Source organism: Colias eurytheme, chromosome 6 (assembly GCF_061535395.1).
Source record: "Colias eurytheme isolate Ceu_HAF_F1 chromosome 6, ilColEury1 Martin Lab GWU primary, whole genome shotgun sequence".
NCBI lineage: Eukaryota > Metazoa > Arthropoda > Insecta > Lepidoptera > Pieridae > Colias > Colias eurytheme.
This window is the reverse complement of record NC_142985.1, coordinates 1942802-1962875: the sequence shown is the minus strand read 5'-3', so window position 1 is coordinate 1962875 and position 20074 is coordinate 1942802. Positions and strand designations below refer to the sequence as shown.

Below are 20074 nucleotides of genomic sequence, written 5' to 3'. Positions count from 1 at the left end.
TTCAACTTATTCTAATCTGCTATTTAATAATCCCGAATACGAATGAATCAGCTATTCAGCTCCATATCAGCTATCAGCACTCTGTGACTCCAAAGTCCGATGACATTATTATCATTTTTCTAATTTTTGAACGACCGTTAATTATTTATTTCAATCGAGATTTCAATAGATTTGTTTCCTGTGGTTTGGTCTATTGACAAATCGTTGACTATTCATATAAAATATTTATTTACATTTTACATAATAATATTTCTGTTCAATCCAAAAAATTCTACTTAGATTCAGGATATTGTACAAAAAATGTAAGTATCTAATATGTAGTTAAATAGGGTATTAATATTTATTAGACAAATAGACAATGTTTTATGTTATATGTATCCGCTGCACATTGTAAGCGAAATATATATTTTACATTGTTTGATATTATGTTTTATCTTTGACTAATTTTATTTTATCAGCTTATCGTGCATTATGTGCACTTGACGTTAATAAGATCCGTTTATAATAATATAATAGCTCGTTAACCTGCTTATATTAAAAAGTCAAGGTGATTGAACAATCAGTATCGATAATTTATTAATCTATGAAATTAATTAATTGTAAAACTTATATTGTTCATTATCAAGGTGTAGGTACTAACATAATATATTTCTTTTAGTTGTATTTAAACCTTTTATAACTTTTAACTACAAATTCAATCATGGTGAGTACTTTTATAAATACCCTCTGTATTTTATAAAATAAATAATAATATTTGCTTTATTAGTAGACTTTTGAGTGTGCTTATATTTATTTATATTACATATTGCTTAATTATTAAGTAATATTTATTAGGCAGATAATTTAGCTAAAGTTTTTTTTCAGTCGTCAGAAAACACCAGTATATTAACGACCATCTTAAATCCCATGTTACCATTCCAAATGCTGCTCAGGTTGTATTCATTCTGTGTTCTTGTGGTGGACGCAGTATGGGTGTACTTGAACACAATTTATGCCATAATTGAGTCTGTATATGAATTCTTTATACCACCACCTATGAAGTCTTTGGAAAATGAAACTGCATTGGTAAGTAACTATCATATTTTATTACAATTAATAAAAACTAAATGAACAATATGAAATAGCGATTTATGTGTAGAGCGAACATGCACATGAACGTGCAATCTTTGAATGTAAATTTTCTAAGACGTATCTGTTTGCTATGCAATATTATCATTGATCAATTGAATAGAAAGAGGTGAAATTTTCAATGTATAATAATTTATTAGGTATTTAGGTATTATAGTTTTATAGTTTATATAGTTTTTAATTTTTTATAGTTTATAGTCTGCACACAAATCTTGGTTTCTGGATTTGCTGGTTGTTTGATGATTTTAAACTTTGTACTATCTAGTAAGTAACATCCTATTTACTATCATTCAAGGTTATTGGTGCTGGCAGAGGTGTTGGCCGTTCTATAGCTATACAGTTGGCTGATCTAGGTGCTACAGTAATATGTGTGGATATCAATGAGGAAAATAACGAAAAAACTATAGATTATATAAAACAAAGTAGTAATGCAGTGTATGGATATACATGTGATATTACTAAGAAGGAAAATATTATAGAACTTGCTTCGCACATTAAAGTCGATTTGGGTTTCGTTAGTATGCTGTTTTACTGTTGTGGTATACCAAGCCCAAGATCCTTGATCACACTGCCTCCCCAAAATATACATGATACACTGGATTTGACATTGACTTCGTACTTTTGGGTAAGAATTATAATTATATTTAAGCTGTACATTTTTATAACACAAATTATTGATCTATTAATATTCTGAAGTGTAAATATACAATACAGTCAGTTAATAGATATTGAAACAGAAATAATCTTTGACATATTAAAATTGTTTCTTTCTTTTTGGATTAAAAACAACTTATAACAGTGACTTGTTTTATTCAAAACATATAGAAATTTCGATTGCATTTTTTAAGCTATTGCATAGCTTTTATCTCAGACTTTGAGCGCGGCGACCAAATGTAAACATTCCGTAATGAAATAACCTAACACCCCCCACTCCAACCAGCACAGCGATGCGATGCTATGCAATAGCTTTACCGTGGCAGTCCTCGAGTGCCACACTTTTTTTTTTAATGATACCCATTTAAAAGGATCCCATTAAAAATATATCCATAAGAAAGCAGCTATCTTTTCAACCATAGACAAATACTTAATTATTCTAATCTTAAATACCTAATTATTCTAATCTATATTTGAAATAAATTCCAGCTCATAGACCAGTTCATGCCGAAAATGAAAGCAAAGAACCACGGTCATATAGTAGCATTGACATCTGTAGCTGGTCTAAGTTACATAAAGGATAGAATGCCGCTCAGTGTCGCACAATTTGCAGTACAAGGCTTAGCGGAATCATTGATGGAAGATCTACGAGTGAATAAAATTACTGGAGTGCATGTAACACTGTCACATATCTATCCGTTTATTGTGGATAACAACTCGGATGTGAGATTGAAGTGAGTACATATAGTATATAATATATAAATATAACAAAACACATAATTAAATAAGTTATTTTAGCAATGGTATTTAGACCGGGAGATACTGACACAAAATTTCGAGTCATTTGTAACAGGATGGCGGTTCTACAGGGGTCTTAGTACGCAATGATAAAAAGAAAAATGATGGTGTGATCGCTGGTATCGGTGGTTTAGTCGCGTGGGCGTTAGCCGAACTCGTCGGAAAAATAGCGAAAGTCAAACGATTTGTAACACAAAAATTTTAGTATTTACCGATAGCTCATAAAAAAGAAGTAGGCGGTAGTGTCATGCCATACTTTTCCGGTGTGACTTACAGCCCGCCATACCGACGCGAATATGTTGATTTGAATAAAACAATTATTCAACCATTTGTACCAGGCTAACTTTTGCACAGGTAACCATCGTCGTGCAGCCATTTACGAAAATCGCCATGCCATACTTTTCGGACGATTCCAAATGGTCGCCATACCGCCGAAAATCTGCAAAAAAAATTTATTTCGCCAAACTTTTTGTACCAGTATTGCATTTGGATTTTTGGAGAGTATTTGATAAAATGTGACCATTATTATATTTGCCATACTTCTAGTAAGGGGAAAAAGTGCTGTCATACTTGAAAAATTAATTTAGTATTAATTTATATAAGTGAAGATTTCCAACACCTAGATCTTTGAAATTTTGTATTTATATTCTTTGATCCTCAAACTTCCAGGAAAAATAAGTGCCATACTGTTACAAATCGTTTGACTTTCGCTATTTTCCGACGAGTTCGACTAACGCCCACGCGACTAAGCCGCCGGTACCAGCGTTCACACCATCATTTTTCTTTTTGTCATTGCGTACTAAGAACCCTGTAGAACCGCCATCCTGTTACAAATGACTCGAAATTTTGTGTCAGTATCTCCCGGTCTAATTTGTTTACTATTGCTAAATTAATTGTTGCATTCATCAGAATCCTTTATCTATACTATCTATACTAATATTATAAAGCTGAAGAGTTTGTTTGTTTGAATGCGCTAATCTCAGGAACTACTGGTCCGATTTGAATAATTCTTTTGGTGTTAGATAGCCCATGTATCGAGGAAGGCTATAGGCTATATATCATCACGCTAAGACCAACAGGAGCGGAGCAATGCGGGTGAAACCGCGGGGAACAGCTAGTATTCTATAACAAAGTAATGTAGTGCCAAAAATGCGGCGGATATGTAATCACTACCATATTATGCTTCAGCATAAAATTGTAGCAATGGACCTAAATAATAGGCAATTAAGAAATTATCAAATACCATACCATACATTGGCAAATGAAAGAATAGCCTTTAAATTAACTTTAACATTATTTTTTAACAACAAATCTATTCATTTGTATGCTTGAATGTCATGTATCTGTAACAGCAACTAATTAACATGTTAGGTGAATAATTCGCTATTTCACTAGATATCAAAATTTTCTGCAATCTCTAAAATCTAAACATTTCTCATTTCAGGATACCAAGCTACTTCGGAACAATAACACCAGACAGGGCTGCTACATCCATTCTAGAGAGTGTCCGAAGAAATTACCCAGAAGCATCTGTGCCTAAACATTTGGTATACCTCGGACATTTATTACGAATTCTTCCACGTAAAGCGACCGTTTTGATTAGAGATCTCCTAGATACAGGGGTTGATTTTGGGTAAATTTTCCATGATAAAATGCCTATCAGAATTTTTTTTTAAATTCAAAAAGCATTCAAATGATAGCTAGAAAGTAAAAAAGGTGCCTACAGTTCAGATAGAAAATAAGTACCTATAAGAATGTTTTTCTATTTAAAAATTTCTCATCGGAATGATAAGAAATTTTAAAAAATTGCCTATCGTTTAGATTACTACAAAGTCTTGCGTCGTAAGTTTTATGTTTTATGTAACTGAATTATTATGTATCAAGATGTTAAGATGTTGTTATGTAAGTATGGAAGTTAAAAAAAAAAACAATTTATTTGTCTGATTGTAATTTATGATGTATGATGTATGTCGAATTCCAGTAAATAGTACGTAATTCAGGGATAAAAACAAGACTACAAACTAAATGAAAATCCAGAAATGAACATTGAAAAACTTAAGGTGTTGATTTGCTTGTTATTTATTATAAAGGTAATCTTTGCTAGGCGTCCACTAGGCGGATCGGGCCGGGCCGCATCGCAACGCAAAAATACGCCGGCCTATGTTTTGTATGAAACATCGTCCATTAGCGACGGATCGGGTCGGGGCGGGCCGCAACGCATTGGCGGATATCGCTTCGCAGGCGGATTTCTGCCGGCGGTGCGCTGCGGCCCGGCCCGCCCCGACCCGTCTAGTGGACGCAGGCAGGCGGATGTGAGCGGCTAGCGTCTGTTAGATAAAATCCGCCTAGGCGGTCCGCCGCGCCCCGTACAGGTGGACGCAGGAGCAAACAGCGCGTCCATGAGACGGCCCGTTGCGATGCGACCCGCCCCGATCCGTCTCTAATGGACGCCTAGCATATGTACCTAATATACAAATGAAGGTCATGAAATGTTATCTCAGTGATTTATTGGAAAGAAATAATAAGATTTATCAGTTACAAAGATTTTAAGAAGCTCACTATAAGATAAGATAAGATGTGTAATATTTTCTATTCAAATTTGAGCTTTTATTTTTGATATACATATTTAAATTAAAATAATTTATAGCGTGATCTCCAAAAATAGTAAGTTCCTATGTATAAGGCATTATAATATTATTTTGTAAGATTTATTTTTTATTTGTATAAAAAGAGTATTTTAAAATATATTTAACAAGAGTAAATAAAAAATCATTTCCATTTTTATTATAAGTATAGATTTAAGCTTTTTAGTTTAATTGTTTTTTCGTAAAGCTATTTTATACCGAATTTCTGAGACTTTTAAATAAAGTTTTGTAATGAATTATGGTATTTTGTTTTCATTATAATAGTTTCTGTTTATCAAATATTCAAGTCTATTGCCCCTTGAAGCTGTGAAAAAATTAAACTTGTAAGCTACAGTCAAAAGATACAGCCGTTTATGCTTCAAATTCTTGATATTCGCAAAGGAAGCAAAACCTACCAGGGTAGGTACTTCCCCATCATTACCCCATAGAGTAAGTAATAGTAGGTGTAGTACTTCCAGTGAACAAAGAATTTTGATAAAAAGGAACGTCTTTATAGGAGAAAATTAATTTTAAGATAAAACAATAAAAATAGATTTGATCGGAACCCTCGGTGGGTGAATCAGAATCGCACTTGGCCGGTTTCTTTGTCAACAAAAATGTCTGATTCCTAAATCCAGCTGCAACTTAAAATGACGCAAATTATTGGTTAGTATGGAGCGGGTAAAGTAAGGTCCAATGATATTGTAAATAAAAAATTGGTAAAGTCGGTTTACTGACGATAGTTGAACGTGACAACGTCCGATTGTGCTTCTTTGTCGCTCGTTCCGCGCTCTCGCTTGCACTTCAAGCCTTACATGGAACGCCTCAGAGCGAGGTAACGCCGCATGAGTCAAGTTTTTTCGTGCGTGCAGCTAGCGCTATCGAATTATAAGACGTTGTCACGTCAAAAAGTGTAGATAGTTATCCAACACAGCATTCGATATTCAATGACGTCACATCTACGCACACAGCAAAGTATGAATAGAATATAGAAGGCATGATGAGTAAATGGAAAACTATGAAAAACAGAAGTAAGAGTAAAGCAGAAGTTCTTTTCACTCATAATAATATCATTGACCATCGCTATATTATATTGTTATCGCTTTTTTCTAAAACTTCACTGAATGGGACATTACCACAGACATTACTGATTTCATCGCAATTTGCTTTGGACGGCAGCTATACTCAAACTCAGACTCGCTTTTAATAAAATTGAAATAATGATTATATTATCTAAAAAATTTCAAAGCGTCCGCATCATGAAATGTCACTTTAATGGGGCCAATAGACTCGTATCCAGTCAAATAATTTTTTTCGGTAAATTTACAATCCAGTTGACACTTCCAAACACAGTGGCGCTGGCATAGCTGTTTATCGTTTCAAGATTGTTTCTGCTTTTCTTTTTTTAAATTGTTAATTAACTTCGATAACAAATCAGTGTTAAGTTTATCCCTTAGTTTTTTCACATTTGTGACAGTGATAAGCAGATTTTTTGACTCCAGACCCGTGGCAAAGAAGAAAGTAAGTTATTAGTTTCATGTTCTAACACAGACAGCTAGTTACTGTCGATCGATATAAGAAAATTGCCGTTTTATTGTATTGGTTACGTTAAAGTAATTTTGTTTTATGTCCCTATTATCTTCAAAAATATTAAACGAAAGGTCATATTATTTAATTTGCATGAACATATTGCAAATTACGGAACTTAATAATTGATGTCAAAAGTCTAATCGTTTTACGCGAAAAATAAAATAAACGTGATATTTTTAACTCTCTGGATCAATTTAAAAATTAACAGAAGCAAGTAAATACATTAACTATCTGCAACTTGTGTTGTATTTTAAAGATTGTCATTAATCATTTGTTAAATTTAATAAAACATGTCCTTCACAACGCCGATGGTTGGCGAATTCTTAATAGCCTGATTAAAAGTATAATATTATATTTTATGTTGTAACAGACATAATTATTATCAAAGTAAAATAAAAACAATTCTTCTATTTCCTAGCTATGTAATAAAGCTATTTAAAACTTTTAAGATTTCCTAATTATCTGTGTAAAACATTATTGAGTAAATTTTAATACTCTGTAATTAATGTAGGTTTTTTAAGCTATTTTAAAAATTATGAAGAATTTAATTTTTCGGTAAACAAGAATTTGTTAATAAAACAACTTCTTTTTAATTTAAACTGCTTTGAAGAAAGTTAAGAATTCTATTTTTTATTTAGGTAAGTACATCTAGAAATGATTTCTATTTAAATAAACATATTTAATAAATTTTATTCTATTATGAAATAAGTCTTACACAGAGATATTGCATGTACACACAAATTACATCTCACCTACGTATTAAATTTTTTTGCAAAATTAAAATGTAAAATTATAATATGTACATATACCTAGAATTTATCCATTAAATTCTTGCTTGTTTTATGATTCAATTTAGAATTGTTTTGACTTTATTTATTTATTTATTTAATACTTTATTAAACATTTTTTGGTAAAAGGAAAAGAAAATAACAGTACTCATATGTATCAACAAGAACTGTATGCTTGATTTAGTTTTTTTTAGTGTCAATGAAACATACATATGTAACAATTTATTACAAATAATTTTAGTAATATTACTTTAATTTTCATGTAAGTTAATCTAAATACCTTTTTGATACTTAAATTTTTTGTCTCAATCTTTTCGGTCTCAAATTAATAGCTGTGTTTTACCTGAAAATAAAACACATATTAAATACTTACCTATATTTGAAGCTTACTTCATTGAGAAGGTACCTAGCTTTTTCCGCCTATTCTTCCCTCTCTTTCCGTTGTATGTATGCTATCTCTCTCGCACACCTCTCCACCAGGTGGCGGGGCGCACGATAATGTCGGGCGCTGGATGTTTTTCATTGAGTCGAAATCCACAACAGGTGGACGTTAAGTGTAAGCTTCAAATATAGGTAAGTATTTAATATGTGTTTTATTTTCAGGTAAAACACAGCTATTAAACACTTGACCGTAATTTGAAGCTTACTTCATTGAGACCTGCTTGTTACCCACCTGGTGTACAATATATGGACGCCAATGTGAATTTGAATACATAAGTAATTACTTATTTCTTTATTTGAAAGAGTAAGGTGTGCAGATAGTATACCTATCAATAAATCACACAAATTTTTATATTATATAATATATTAACAATCCCAGATGAAAAGTTAATCAAATAAGAACCAAAAAGTTAATCATAATGATTAAAAGTATTAGAACTTATGAGATTGGTTCAAGCGTACCTTAGTTAACCTTTTGGGCTTGAAAAGTTAAAGTTACTACAATTTTCACTATCTTTAGCGTAAATCTGCGAAAGCGCCAGTAACGACTTTCAATTACGCATTTAGATGTTACTTACAAAATGAAGCAACAGCTGATCCCGACGAGGCAAAAATACCTCAAACTCAAACCTTTATTTATTCAATTAGAACTCTGTAGAAGCACAATTGAATCATCTTAACATAGAATTAGGTACCACCTGTCTCAACTCACACAGTTTTAACCCAACCTGCTACAAGCGGACAAGAAGAGAACTTGGTCCTTACTTTTGGGGTCAGAAATAAATTTAAAAGGTCACCCCTTGAATAAGGCAATAAAATATCAAAACAGGTAAACGGTTTTAATTATAATACAGATTTTTAACATCCAACCAAACCGTGCGGTATCTATTAATGTTTAGAGCCAACGCCACCAATCATAATCTAAACATGGCTAGTACTTTCAGTACAATGCATGAATTATTTATTTAAAACTGATAGGTCATAAACTCTGTACTGGAAACAAATATACTGAACTTAAGAGACTAAAATGATAAGGAGCTTATCTGTGTCCCAAAACTGCAATTACTACAGCCAAGTACGTTACTTTTAATCAATTCGGTTTTAAGATATAATTATGATTTACATCAGAACTTATATACCGAAAGCCTCGGGACTACATAACGTGACTTATCTTCTTATTCTTATACTTATATAAAAATGAATCGCAAAATGTGTTGGTAAGCGCATAACTCGAGAACGGCTGAACCGATTTCGATAATTCTTTTTATATTCCTTGAAGTACGAGGATGGTTTTTATGTAGAGAAAACGTAAGTACCACGAGCGAAGCCGGGGCGGACCGCTAGTTTATAATAATAGTGTTTGTGCACAACACTAGGCAGTCAACAGCTATATGAACGTCAGATAGGAAAAGAGCCAAATTTATCCAGTCAGTAACAAAGGATTTTAACTATAGTTACTTTATTCTAATTCAACCAACTACTACTAGCTACTCCGTATGTCTTTTGGATAGACGGAGGCAAATAGGATTTTTATTCCAACTATATCATTTGATATTTTGAAAATGTACTCCACATTTTCATACCGTCAGAGTCATTTTGCAGATTATAGTGGTGCAGCACTGAACACTGTCTATTAGGTGGCTGATGCTGCTGACCGGGCCTTCAGTTCCGCTTTCCAGAATACCTTCACCCTTCTAGGTGTTACTACTACTGAAATAGCGGTACTCTATCGCGTCGTTCAGGTCTCTAACTGACTAGGATTTCTCATATTATCGTAACAACCCTCGCTCGTTCTAACGAGGATAAATTATCGCCAAGGAATTCTGCTGCAGGATAATGGCAAGAGAGATTATAAGCTTAACTATGCATTATTATGTTAAGGAATATGGTGGATTTTGAATACTATCGTCGTCTGAAAGTATCTCCTTTCGATTAACTGCATTAAGGATGCAGATCTGATCCCATCTTTGTTCCGTAGGAATGCTACGACAGTCTAAACGTTACACTGAACAAAGAAAATTGCCCTGAATATAGTCGGTTGTTCCAACATCCGTAATATGGCTAGCCTAAGGTTAGTTATCCCTTGATTGTAACTGCTACCAATGGAGGCATTGCTCTTGTGTTGTCCACAGTTGTGCGAGTGCAAAAATGAAGAACTGAGCTCGTGGGGAGCTATGTCGAATGAATCTGTGTTAAGATTATGACAGTATAGGACAGTTAGCTGTGGATGCGAAGACAGGACATTACTTTATTCATCCGTAAACACGCGAGGCAGCCACGGACAGCGATATAGCAAGAACTAAACTAGCAAAGTTTAGTTCGCTTACCAGACTTTGTCATGTTTTAAATGCAGTATATCCTCTGAATAGCATTGCATTTATGACTATTGATAAACTTAATTCACCCGTAAACACGAGAAGGAGGCACGGATAGCGATATAGCAAGAACTAAACCAGCAAAGTTTAGTTCGCTTACCAGACTTATATTTTAAAAGCCGTATAGCCTGTACATTTCATTTATTGCCCCCCCCCCCCCTCAAAGCAAAGAAATGAGAAGTCATTTGGCAGAGCTTTCTCGTTAAGGGTAGGGGTTCCAAGTAATATCTAATAATAAGAGGCTTTTGTTTGGAAAGATTGACTTTCCGTTATTTATCCTCTATCCTATGTAAGTGTAACTCAACAGTCAGTATTTTCAGCATTCGTTGAGTACTTAAGCGTTTTACGTTAATAGTTGTATATAACTTTATTATACAATATAATAATCCTGGTGGGATGACAAAAAACTTGTCTAACAAACGATTATCCTAATCCCTCAGCGATTTATTGTTTGAGCCCCGAAGAAAAATCTCATGGGTGCAATAATGAGGTCAAAAGGGTTGAAAAACGAGTCAAATAAATTTCCTACAAGACCGGGCAACTAAAATAGGCCTATGAGAGGTCAACTATACGTAATCAATCGTCATTTGTTACATTCAATCGCTTTGCGATTAAAAAATCTCTTCCGATATTTGTAGGTATATGAAAATTGGTCGGCTAGTGCCATTTAATTACGATACCAAACATACCGTTGACACAAGGCTTGGTGACAATCCTCGAAACCACCGCCACAAATCATCTGCGAGATGATATTTGATCCGACTCGCCTTCCTTTGTTGTGATTAGGCTTTGCATTGGTAAATACAATTTGTTCAATTCCAATTTCCATAATTGGTAAACCAATGGTGGTTTCCTGATTCCTGAAGCGTAAACTTTTAGGATACGAAGTATCAATTTCATGCGCCCATTATTTGACGTATCTAACCTTTATTGTATTTATTAGGTCATTTACTATACTGCCCACTGTGAAGTAGATTTCAAAACCTTTTTCTACCTACCTTAGAAGAGTGAAGATCCGATACGGTCATATCCAAAACTTCTTTCGTGGGTCCTCGTTGACAAAAGCAAATATCTATGATCATTTTAATGATCAATCCTTTGTATATTTGCACCAATCGCCATTAAAGCCCCGCGAGGGCTGATATATATTTGCACCATTTCCCCGTGGGGACGGTTGTTATCAAAGCCCCGCGAAGGCTGATATATATTTGCACCATGTCTCCGTGAGGTACTGTTGTAATCAAAGCCCCGCGAGGGCTGATATATATTTGCACCATTTCTCCATGAGGGACGGTTGTAATCAAAGCCCCGCGAGGGCTGATATATATTCGCACCATCTTTTCCGTGAGGGACGATTGTAATCAAAGCCCCGCGAGGGCCGATATATATTTGCACCATTTCCCTGCGAGCGACAGCTGCGCGAGGGATGTTTGTAACTAGAAATAAGTAGGGCCTGCCAAAAAATGCTTAAGAGACACCCTGCGAGGGTGAATTTGACCTGGCTAACCCCTGCGAGGAGTAGTGGCCACATTTATGTATTCTGCTTCGAGCAAGAATACACCTTAGTGCTAATATAAAAATAGCAGTAAATAATCATTTAAATAATATAGCAATTAACAAGGTCCTTTAACTTATTTTCCAATGTTAGCGACATTTAATAAATTCATAATTGAAATCAATTCACTAAATTTTAAAATGAACTTCGATTCATATTTATTTTTGTTCATGCAATCGATGTAACATTTAGTTGCTTTATATCCGTTAACATTCCTTACGAACGCAACCATACCGTCGTAGGACGTTATATTTAATTGCACAAAATAATCTCCACTCACCCGCAATTTTTTACTTTTTGTCAAGGTGTACAAGTTTATAATATTATTCTAAAACGTTAGAAGTGAATTGTAAATCCTTATATCTCGATAATTATTATACGATAACCCTTTCAGCACAAGTTCAGTAAACCAAAGAATTTAATTGTAAAATTTTTGGTACTTACTCGTTTTAACAAAAAGTTGCATCATTTGAACATAGGAAACGTAATTTTCAATCAAATTAGACGTGTGTAATATGTCTATTTTCACATAAAAACGGATCAGAATAATACTCATAAAAGGACACGTATAGACTACGGATAGTTTTGAATGTGTGGAACATTCATGGTACGTATCTACTATACATGAGCGAATTCCATCATTATTCAGTTGAGCGGTAACTCCCGTACGATTTATAAAATAATATCACAACGTGTTCTGACATGTCGTGACTTCTTGGAGCTGACTCATCTCGTTCGATAATTTTTAGTAATAAACTATGATAGGAATTCCGAACCGTTCCTAGCGATAACGACAATGTAATAAAGTCGTAGCAATGGATTGTATGCCTGTAAAGCTTTGAGTTGGCTCATATCCATACTAAGTATTAATTGTAATTTTTCCACGAAAAATTCACTTGTACCCTTGTAATAAAAACACATTATTAAAAATGAAATAAAATATTAAAAATATACAAGAGAGGGTATTTGATATAATATCTAGTAATATCAAATAATCACAAAAGTAATATTAACGATTCGAGTAAAGCCGAACGGTAACACCGTTAAAATAGCTTTACTCACAGTATTAAAAATTCAAATATTAATTAGTACATATTGCATAATGAAATATTTCAAAAGAAAAGTTACTATTTTAAGTAAAATGTAACGGTTGTATCGTTAATTTTAAATATCTTTATTCATGCTATTAAGTATTTAAGCATATTGAAAAATAAACTATTGCTGAAGGATTCATTAAAAACCTCAGCATTTTAAATAAAGTCCAACGATTATACCGTTGACTTTAAAGATTTTTACTCATTTTTAAGTAAAATATTATTAGAATAGATGTAAAAATAACTCACTGTACCGATCCGACGGGATACACTTTTTAACACTTTTAGCACTTGCTTTAAGCAATACTTAATACTTAATAGCACCAAGGTTGTAGTCTTGTAGACAACCTTCTCGCGGCGGAAGCTAGACGCCAATGAAAAACATCCAGCGCCCGACATTATCGTGCGCCCCGCCACCTGGTGGAGAGGTGTGCGAGAGAGATAGCATACATACAACGGAAAGAGAGGGAAGAATAGGCGGAAAAAGCTAGGTACCTTCTCAATGAAGTAAGCTTCAAATTACGGTCAAGTGTTTAATGTATGTTTTAACAAGGTTGTAACTAATGCAATTATAAATTTATAAAAACAGTTTAATAGGTTGAAAGATATTTTTTCCATGTCATCAACCGTTAGTTATTACTTATTAGTCTGCTTAAGGGCGCGTTCCCACTATGTCGTAACGACTAATTTATCGTTCGACGACTGTAGTCTCTACCTGTTCCCATTATAACGATTGTTTGTCGTCAACATTTTTTATCGTTTAGCGACTGTCGTATCTAGCTGTTCCCATTGGATCGCTCAGATCGCTCGCATCATCAGCAAGCTACAAATCTAGTCGCCTCTACGTTCGCTTGGGTTGGGAAAAGCAAACCGAGTACAGACGCGAGGGGCGCGCGGGTGTGAGAGGGAAGGGAAAACACGTGTTCGTCTAACTAGAGTTGCCGTCCACGATTTTTTTATCGTTTTACGACTGTCGTGATTGCCGTTCCCACTGTCACGACAAAGTGTCGTCACTGCAAAAACTGTCGTAGACGACAGTAAATTGTGTCGTTCTAAATGTGAACACCTCCATTTAAACATATAAGCCACGACACTTAAAACTACACGATTATCTGTCGTCACGACCCGGTGGGAACGCGCCCTAACTGAGTTTAAATATTACCTAAGCACTAGCTGCCTCCCCGCGGTTTCATCCACGCTCCTGTTGGTATTAGCGTGATGATATATAGCCTACAGCCTTCATTGATAAATGGGCTACTTAACAACAAAATAATTTTTCAAATCTGACCACCAGTTCCTGAGATTAGTATGTTCAAACAAACAAACAAACAAACAAACTATTCAGCTTTATAATATTAAGTACAGATTAGAAAGCTACAACTCGAGTAACATAGTGTGATAACTAAAAAGTTTTTTTTATTTAATTTTTTAAATGGCTCCATAATAATTTTTATGAATTTATTTAAAAAAAACATGTCTCTAAGAAAGGAATTTTATTCTATATGAAATGTATAGAAGGTCAGTATAATTAATACAATGCTAGTCTAATTACGTCATACAATATCTAGTTACCAGATTATATTTCTGGTTTAAAAGTATTATTCAAAATACAATATCAAGGTTGCAAGATATTCAATACTTTGTAACATAATGCTTTGCAGTAAAATGTTAAGTAACAAAAGATAATATAATTTTGTTGCTTATTTATATTGCATGTTTCCATAAACTACATACTTATTAATCAGCTTTAAAAATGTGCAGGTTTTCAAACATCTGTTAGGTATGTAGTGTGTTTTTTATATTGCACGCCTCATAAGCGAAGCGTTGAGGTGGGTACTACTGTCACTTCGCGCAAAACATCTGATTTTTCAAACTTAAAATGTCTTTATGTATCATACATTGCACTTGTAAGATAATACATACACACACATATTAAGAAAAAACACTATTTTTAACATTCATGATATTTTTGATGTCATTTTTGTTATTTAAACTAGTTTAAAAAAGTTCTGTCTTGGACGTCCGTGTGTCTGTATGTGCGGAGGATTTTCTTGTTAACACGATAGCGACCGAAATACTTTACTAATCGAGTCTTTTATTTTCTCTTACGCTTGAGTATTCTCAGGAATAGAACCCTTTCATTTTTCAGGGTCTGATTCGATGTGGTTTAATTGTTATTAAATAAACAAAAATAATAATTAATAAATAATTATTAAAAAAAATTATGAGGCGTGCACTTTTGGATTTTCCAAACTATTTTGAAATCTGGTGATATTCGAAGTCCTCTTTTCAATTTGATTTATTAATACTTAAATAAGTTCATAATTTCGTCTGCATAACTACTTGAAGTCGTCTTCCTTTTTCTATATTGTTATTTCTACATACCAAATAGCATATGGCTGGTATAAACCACCCCTGACTATTCAGGTATTTTGTCAGAGAAAATCGAATCGAATAGATATCGTACTTTCTCGAACTTTCTCAGTCGCTTTCCAGGTTTGCAAATTGGCCACCTAAAACAACACTAATAATATAAACCATTCAATCATTCATTGCCGCCTCCTTGGTACAGTGATTCACGCGTGAGCGTAACACCGAGGAATCCTGGGTTCGATTCCCGGCGGAAACGAAGAAAAAATGAATGTCTGTAAAATTGTGTGTAAAATATGTCTTGAAAATCCAACTGCCTTATCTCTCTCTATCATACGTGTAAAATTATACCATAATTAACACGGTGAATACTGTACATAATATTGTATTACTGCCTTGCTAATGCTATTATTATATGCCTGTCTACTTTTAATATACCGCGTCCTTGCTACCGAGGGGTACTGGGTTCGATTCCCGGTGGAGACGAAGAAAAAAAAATGTCTCGGTCTGGCAAGACACAGAAGGCTGATCACCTACTTGTCCCTAAAGAAAATCGATCAGTGAAACAGATGTATATAATACACATCTGCCCCTTACCCCACTAGGGGACATGGGACTTCACTTAATCATTCATTGATTAACATTTATCGATTGTGAATACGTACCATGAGTTATGTCTATACATAACTCGTCAATTTATAACCGATGATCCGAATACTAATGACCGTTTGAAAAATTACATCGATTATAAATTTATAAGCCATCCCTGAATTTTTTGTCATTCCAATTCATCATTTCTTGATTAATTGCTCCGTAATGGCGTGGGGCATTAGCAAATCGTTATTTATTGTTATATTAATGGGAATCGCTATTTCCGCGGACAATTTTCATCGCCATTCAATAGAAATTATATTCACACAGCTAAAGCTTCTTTAAAGTTTTCAAAGCTTAATCTCCACTAAACATTTAACATCGAAAGCGATTTATAAGGAAATCTTATAAAAATAAATTTCTAAACTGGATCGAGTGTCCAGCTCCAGCACCCTTACATTCAATTATGAGAATTTCTTTTGGAATTGAATTATTTAGGAAATAGAACCGATTTAAACGTTTATTCATTAAATTATGCTATAGACATAGAGTCAGACGAGTTTTTAATAAAAATTAATCGCAATAAATTAAATCATCCAATTACTGAAATATTTTGATTGAAATGAGAGCATTCATTAGTAATTATTATTAAATTGTGGTTAGTTTGTAGCGGATCTATTGAAATGTAAACAATACCCCTTTCAATACCACATCACAATTATTATTTGTTAAACTGGCAAAGTAAACTAATTTTACCTACTTGTTGACATGTGAATTCCCTGTTGCGATCGGCTGGTTAATCCAAACATACCTAACATAATTGTCTATATTACAATAAACATGCAATCAAATATTTTCTATCGTACTATTTTTTTAGAAAAGATCAAAAATGTAATAAGTAGTATTATAAGATCCTACCTTTTTGGTTCCACCAAAGCTTCAAAAAAATTGAATGGCTCCGACCATAAAAAGCGGTGTCTAGATACATCGCTTTACTTGGCGTTTGAGATGAGCGTAAAAGCCTAGAGCTTATTTGTGAATCAAGATTTTGTAAAAGTAGGCACATTATCATAACCCTGCGAAAAAGGTCACAGCCCGCACGCCCGCCTCTCCAAAATTGCTCTCACAGCCTTTAGTTTCTACACTTTACGAAAGCTATCTGTACTCACTGTGACACATAAATGCAACATCATTTTCGTCTGTATAGAATTCACTCATAACTACGAAAATAAATCCTTGAACTTGGATATATATTACAAATTTTAAAATAACAAATAGTTAGGTACTTTTGGGCAACTTCAATAAAGATACAATTCAGAAATACTGGCTACTTAAACAAATGCTCCTTTCTCTAAAAATATCCGATACGAACAGGGTCAACTACTTAGGAACGTAATTTAAAAATTCTACTACCCTCATTGGGTTTACGGTCGACATTAAAAGGTTTTTGTTCCGCAGCAGGTGCGCAGACTGATCGTTTTCCAAAGTGCGGTGTTCACGTTATTTGAATAAGCCATTATTCCCCGTCTTGTTATTGCTCCAATGCTCCTTTTGTAAATCTGCCAGAGGTGCCGCGATTCATTTTGTTTAATGCATTTAGTCCAGGCCTTTATGTATATATGTTGGTTTTTATTTGAGCAAATTAGACAATTTTACATGTGCGTTATTTTTGTGACCTTAAACTAATTACTGAATACAAGTGTAAATTAAAGGCATAACCATTAATAAATAGGAACTACAGTCACGAGCAATAATATATGCCTAGGGGGCGATGTGCAAAAATATCTGTCACTAGAACAAATTCAATAATATCTGTCTGCCCGCATACAGCAAAAATATCTGACATTATTAGGCAGCATAATAAAGTGGCATCAAAATTATATGACGAAAATGTAGAGCAAATAATTGTGACAACCTCTCGAAGCATAAATATGTGACGTCACCTAGGAGGCAATAATATCTGACACAATTTTATATTTCTGTATTGTAAAATATATAGTCCAGTCTGTGGGGAAATGTAAAAGCCTCTGCTCTACAAAAGGTGGCGTAGAAAATGTTTTGAAACAATATTGTTTAGGTATGAAAGGTTAATAAAAATCCAAGTTTTCGACCTTGACGGACCCAGGCGCTAGCCGCCATCTTGAATTAAAGGTGCTAAAATTAGGTATCATTGTTTATTAAATCACAAAAGTGTCTATGAGGGGTTCAAAGAAGACAAAATTACCTACATTTTTTTCATACATGATTATTCTGTAAGTCTTAAAGGTAAAAAGTTACAAGCGACGGAAATAATAATATTTACAGAAATCATATAATTTTAATTTGTTTAAAAATTGTGCAGCAATCTTTTTTTATTCTTTTTGATGGCCCGGGCTGGTTAATGGTGGCTTCTTCATTATCGTCGCTGAAATTTTCTGTTTCATTGTGTGTATTTTTAGTTTCCAACCATGAAATTTCGTCGATTAAATTTACTTTTTATTGATAACTTTATGAATCGTTCATATCGGATATCTTCTAAGGATTCCTTATCCATGTCCCCTCCGTAAAAAGTTACTAGAAAGCGTGCTCCAGCGTCTTCGATTTCTTCTGGTCATGATGACGAAATTTCATGGTTGGAAACTAAAAATACAGACAATGAAACAGAAAATTTCAGCGACGATAATGAAGAAGCCACCATTAACCAGCCCGGGCCATCAAAGAGAATTAAAAAATGATAGCTGTACAATTTGTAAACAAAATTAAAATTATATGATTTCTGTAAATATTATTATTATTTCCGTCGCTTGTAACTTTTTACCTTTAAGACTTACAGAATAATCATGTATGAAAAAAATGTAGGTAATTTTGTCTTCTTTGAACCCCTCATAGACACTTTTGTGATTTAGTAAACAATTGAGAAGTTATTTAAAATATACCTAATTTTAGCACCTTTAATTCAAGATGGCGGCTAGCGCCTGGGTCCGTCAAGGTCGAAAACTTGGATTTTGATTAACCTTTCATACCTAAACAATATCGTTTCAAAACATTTTCTACGCCACCTTTTGTAGAGCATAAATACCTACAGACTGGATTAATAATTGATTCCTCACAAAGAGCATAAATATGTGACACTAGCTTTCCGCCCGCGGCTTCGCCTGCGTTTTCACAGAAATACCGCATAGTTCCCGTTCACGGCATACATATGTGACATCAACTAGGTGGCAATAATATCTGACACAATTTCATATTTCTGTATTTTGCATCGATTCCTCACAAAAAGCATAAATATGTGACATCAACTACGAAGCAATAATATCTGACACAATTTCATATTTTGCATCGATTCCTCACACAAAGCATAAATATGTGACACCAACTAGGTGGCAATAATATCTGACACAATTTCATATTTCTGTATTTTGCATCGGCTCCTCACAAAAAGCATAAATATGTGACATCAACTAGGAAGCGATAATATCTGACACAATTTCATATTTCTGTATTTTGCTTCGATTCCTCACACAAAGCATAAATATGTGACACCAACTAGGTGGCAATAATATCTGACACAATTTTATATTTCTGTATTTTGCGTTGATTCCACACAAAAAGCATAAATATGTGACATCAACTAGGAAGCAATAATATCTGACACAATTTCATATTTCTGTATTTTGCATCGATTCCTCACGCAAAGCATAAATATGTGACACCAACTAGGTGGCAATAATATCTGACACAATTTTATATTTCTGTATTTTGCGTTGATTCCACACTAAAAGCATAAATATGTGACATCAACTAGGAAGCAATAATATCTGACACAATTTTATTTTCAATTTAATATTGAATTAATATAAAATAAATAAATTTTATTTTAACTACGTTGTTTTAAAACATGATTACCATATTAATTAATATGTGCCCTCGTTGTATACTACATATTGTATGTCTAGATATTATATCCTACTAGCTTAACACCCGCGGCTTCGCCCGCGTTTTCAAAGAAAAACACGCATAGTTTCCGTTCCTGTGGGATTTCCAGGATAAAAGCTCTCATAAGCGTTAATCCAAGTTACCTTCTATG

General features: G+C 33.8%; 2 protein-coding genes across 5 annotated transcripts in view; both read left to right on the top strand.

The window, feature by feature from the left end:
* The first annotated feature begins 154 nt into the window (after positions 1 to 154).
* LOC149907457 (epidermal retinol dehydrogenase 2-like) lies at positions 155 to 5462 on the top strand. Of its 4 annotated transcripts, none has more exons than XM_090102455.1 (6): positions 178 to 302; positions 659 to 703; positions 865 to 1065; positions 1424 to 1753; positions 2272 to 2516; positions 4025 to 5462. In XM_090102455.1, the coding sequence occupies exons 2-6, from the start codon at positions 701 to 703 to the stop codon at positions 4215 to 4217; spliced, it is 972 nt and encodes a 323-aa protein (XP_089958581.1). In that variant the 5' UTR covers positions 178 to 302; positions 659 to 700; the 3' UTR covers positions 4218 to 5462. The 4 variants fall into 4 exon arrangements, with proteins under 4 accessions (XP_089958584.1, XP_089958581.1, XP_089958583.1 ...); XM_090102457.1 differs by lacking the exon at positions 178 to 302 and adding an exon at positions 376 to 547; XM_090102458.1 differs by lacking the exon at positions 659 to 703 and having other exon boundaries at positions 155 to 302.
* A 1215-nt stretch (positions 5463 to 6677) lies between these two features.
* The window catches only part of LOC149907455 (uncharacterized), a 157838-nt gene continuing 144441 nt past the window's right edge, over positions 6678 to 20074 (top strand). Inside the window, exon 1 of the mRNA XM_090102454.1 lies at positions 6678 to 6725. The gene's annotated coding sequence lies outside the window, so the exon portion shown is untranslated. The remainder of the gene's footprint in view (positions 6726 to 20074) is intronic.

Coding starts and splice junctions, on each gene's coding strand:
- LOC149907457 (XM_090102455.1), top strand. Junction 1,754..2,271: donor CATTGACTTCGTACTTTTGG/GTAAGAATTATA, acceptor AATAAATTCCAG/CTCATAGACCAGTTCATGCC. Junction 2,517..4,024: donor AACTCGGATGTGAGATTGAA/GTGAGTACATAT, acceptor TTCTCATTTCAG/GATACCAAGCTACTTCGGAA.